This window comes from Chiloscyllium plagiosum, chromosome 4, assembly GCF_004010195.1.
Source record: "Chiloscyllium plagiosum isolate BGI_BamShark_2017 chromosome 4, ASM401019v2, whole genome shotgun sequence".
In the NCBI taxonomy this organism is placed as follows: Eukaryota; Metazoa; Chordata; class Chondrichthyes; order Orectolobiformes; family Hemiscylliidae; genus Chiloscyllium; species Chiloscyllium plagiosum.
In genome coordinates, this window is record NC_057713.1 from 108,163,736 (window position 1) to 108,168,084 (window position 4,349).

Sequence of the window (4,349 nt, forward strand, 5' to 3'; positions counted from 1 at the left end):
TCCTCCTGGGAGCAGATACGGCGGAGGCGGAGGAATTGGGAATACGGGATGGCATTTTTGCAAGAGGTAGGGTGGGAGGAGGTGTAGTCCAGGTAGCTGTGGGTGTCGGTCGGTTTGTAGTAGATGTCCGTGTTGATTCGGTCGCCTGAGGTAGAAATAGATAGGTCGAGGAAGGGGAGGGAGGAATCTGAGACTGTCCAGGTGAATTTGAGGTCGGGGTGGAAGGTGTTGGTAAAGTGGATGAACTGTTCAACCTCCTCGTGGGAGCACGAGGCAGCGCCGATACAGTCATCGATGTAGCGGAGGAAAAGGTGGGGGGTGATGCCAGTGTAGCTGCGGAAGATGGACTGTTCCACATATCCTACGAAGAGGCAGGCATAGCCCGTTTCTACCTCCTGCCCAGACTAATTCTACGTATTATGTTTAATCACTTCCCGCTGATCTTTTTATTGCATTAGCCATTAAGCTGATTTGCCCAACTTACTGTGAACAGTTTCTGTCTCAATACATTGAAATCAGCCTTACCTAAATTGAAAATCTATGTAGTCATTTCCAAATACCTCCCTTTTAAATAGTAGGTTGAAGTTAACTATATTTTAAAATCATTATTAGATAAAAGGTTCATAGAGATCAGTTATTAACAAAATGTAGCAATTACTGAAAAATTTCAATTTCAATAGAAAATTACCCCAGACACACTTAAGAAATTCACTACTATTCCCAAATGTGCTGACCTACTTATCTCAATTTACATAGAAGTTAAAATCCCTCAATAAAACGACTCTGCTTTTGCTAATGGCTATTTAATCTCTAATCTCTAATTTCCACAATCTAACATTGTGTAAACTCCTACTACAGTTTTAAATCATTACTAATTCAACACAGTGTCCACTGTTTGTACTTGTTTGATCCTCTTTTGTCACTGAAGTGTTTCAGGATAAAATTACTAAGGCTACTCTGCCAACTCTACTACTTTCCCCGTAGAATTTAGATACAGTAGCGCCTCGATTTACAAACTTAATCCGTTTCGGGACTGAATCAATTTTTCCCATTGTTTGGATAGCATAAGAATGCTTGGACAGCTGTTCACAGCGCACGCGCCAAAGACGAACTGAATGAGATCACGTGGGGCCCAAGAGCTTTTGCGTTCAACAGGCGCGTAGCAAAGCAGAACGATAAAACCATGTGGTCGCACAAGGGCTTTTTGCGTTTGCACGCTGAATTTCGTACATATGTTGAAGCAAGATTTTACGTACAATCCTGTTTTCTAGCCAAGGGTCGGGAATCATGGAAGTGAATACGTATTTGCAATTCATTCAATTTTCTTTTTATTCTCAATGTATTTATATAAAGCACATTTGTTGAATTAGGGTAGGAATACTGCAAATTCACTTGTCATGTCAGCTCTTTGCAACAGCAACTCGCCTAGTCCCACTCCTGTCTTTCCCCTATAGCCCTGCATATGGAATCTTAACTGTACTGCACTTGAACAGGTGAAAGGTAATAAACTGAAAACTTAATTTAGGTTTGCTTTTGCTGAGCATTTCTACAATTTTCTCTCTTTAAGAAAAGGTGTACTTTAATTGTTAGCAGTCAAATACCTTGAGGACCAGATTGACTTCTTCAGGAACTCCAGTGACTGAATACTAATTGAAAGTTAGTATTTCCATTAATAAGTTACCCCTTACACCAATAGCTTTTGTTTTTCTGATATGCGCAGTAACAATCCATTGTACATCAGTGTTTTCTATACAAGTATGAATCTTATATTTTTCTACACTTAATTGTAATTGCAAGTCCTGAGCCTGTCTCGTTAATCTGAATAGATAATTTCTGCAATCAGTAAAAGGTTCACAAAAAATAAATATTCTGTTGGCAGGGAACTGACAACCTAGTCAAAAATTTCAACGTATTTAGTCCTATGATAACAGTTCTTATAAATCCTTTATTATAGTATTTGGGCCATGAATACGTTATATTATTTGGGCTGTATATAAATATTTATCATTGTTGAGCAGATATAAAGGCCAATTTTCAACTTGTTGATCCCTGAAACTAAGTGCAAGACAAACAAATTTCATACCCAACATGAGACTTGATAAACTTATGTTAAGTGGTTGGTTGGGTTTGTGGGGGGAATAGAAAATATAAATGTATAGATAGCAAATTTTATTCCTTCTACACTACAAAAGACAAATGATTTAACTACAATAGCTAACCACTTACCAGTGCCTCTAACCTAGGACAGTGAATGGACAACTGAATCAACGTGTTGTCTGTGATCTGTGGAAAGAGAGATATTAGTTATTAAACATACCAATGAGAACAAAAGCGAGACCAGTCTTCTGGCAACCAATTTACATATAGTAATTGCTCCTTCATGCAAGACAACGTAGAATATAAATATTTTCAGCATTTAAGTTCAACATGCCAAAAATAACTCCTTTTAGGGTTGGAGGATTTGAGCTATAGGGAGTGGCTGAGCAGGCTGGGTCTGTTTTCCCTGGAGCGTCGGAGGCTGAGGGGTGATCGTATAGAGATTTACAAAATTATGAGGGGCACGGATAAAGATAAATCGACTAAAAGTCTTTTCCCTAGGGTGGGGGCGTCCAGAACTAGAGCGCATAGGTTTAGGGTGAGAGGGGAAAGATATGAAAGGGACCGAAGGAGCAACGTTTTCACACAGAGGGTGGTACGTGTATAGATTGAGCTGCCAGAGGAAGTGGTGGAGGCTGGTACAATTGCAACATTTAAGAGTCATTTGGATGGGTATTTGAATAGGAAGGGTTTGGAGGGATATGGGCCGGGTGCTGGCAGGTGGGACTAGATTTGGGTTGGGATATCTGGTCGGCATGGACGGGTTGGACCGAAGGGTCCGTTTCCATGCTGTACATCTCTATGACTCTAAGTGAAAAATTTATGGAGTCATACAGATGGAAAGAGGCACTTCGGTCAAACTCGTCCATTCCAACCAAACTAAACTAGCCCCATTTGCTTGCATTTGGCCCATACCCCTCCAAACCTTTCATATTCATGTAATTGTCCAAATGTCTTTTAAATATTGTAACTGATCCTGCATTGATTCCTTCGTCTGGCAGTTTATTGCATATCAGATCCACCCTCTGTAAACTTAGAGACATTAAAACTGAGCTGAATGAAACTTAGGAAGGTGCATCTACTTTCAGGCTACAATCTCAAAGCTTTAGAAAGGAGATTTCAATCTAATATGAAGAGATTTTCTTTTTTAAAGTTTGAAAATGTCCAGTTCATGCAGTGAAGAACTAAATTTTTAAAAATTAATAGGTAATTATAAAGTGCAAACAGGTAACATTTTGAGCTGTAAAAATACACAGTTGCGTTGAGATGAGAACTCTTCCATTACATGGATAAGAGTTCTGAAAAGTCCAAATATTCTGTAATATGGGAGTTGATCATTTTGTCTTCAAGCCTTGCTCACCATTCATTAGCTTAAATATCTTTTCTCCAATGTCCAAATCATGTGATGCCCTTAAAAATGTATCAAAATCAAAACTGGCTTAGCATCATAACCTTTTCATGGATAATTCTAGGTTTCTACTACTCTTTGCAAAAGGTTTTCAGATTTCAAACCGCCTGCTTCTAATATTAAGGTTACATCTCCTTCTCTTGGGATCCTCTGATAGAGGGCAGTTTCCTGTAAAACACCAATTATTTTTAATTTTCTCATGGAACGTTAGTATTGCTGGCTTCATCCCTAGTTGTTCTTTAAAAAATGATGGCAAGCTGCCTTCTTGAACGGTTGGTGGATGTGCACAATGCAGTAACGGAGGGAGTTTAAGGATTTTCATCCAGCAATACACAAGGCACAGAGATATATTTCAAGTCAGGATGGCAAGTGGTCTGAAGGGGAACTTGCAGGTGGTGGTGTTCCCATGCATCTGCTGTCCTTGTCCTTCTAGATAACAGTGGTTCTGGGTTTAGAACGTGCTGTCTCAAGAGCCTTGGTGAATTTCTGCAGCGTATTTTGAAATGGTACAACACTGAACATCAGTGTTGCAGAGAGTGGACGTTTGCGGATGTGATGCTAATTAAGTGGGCTGCTTTGTTCTGAATGATGTCCAGCTTAAGGTCTTGTTGGAGCTTAACCCCTCCAGGCAATTAGGTTACATCTCTTTTTTTGTAAGGGAATAGAAGCCATATTTCTGCAAAATATGCCCTCATAATTTAACACTAAATCATGTATCATTTGATTAATTTGAACTGCATCCAAAGTTGGCATAAGCGTGCTATAACTCAGGTATATTTCGCAGTGGGCGGCACGGTGGCACAGTGGTTAGCACTGCTGCCTCACAGCGCCAGAGACCCGGGTT

General features: G+C 39.8%; 1 protein-coding gene across 6 annotated transcripts in view; it reads right to left on the reverse strand.

Moving 5' to 3' along the window:
• The window catches only part of fbxl2 (F-box and leucine-rich repeat protein 2), a 174,262-nt gene that overhangs the window by 14,531 nt on the left and 155,382 nt on the right, over positions 1-4,349 (reverse strand). For all 6 annotated transcript variants that reach the window (XM_043688899.1, XM_043688900.1, XM_043688902.1 and 3 more), the window contains one exon: positions 2,227-2,283. In XM_043688899.1, the coding sequence (XP_043544834.1) occupies positions 2,227-2,283 (57 nt within the window). The remainder of the gene's footprint in view (positions 1-2,226; positions 2,284-4,349) is intronic.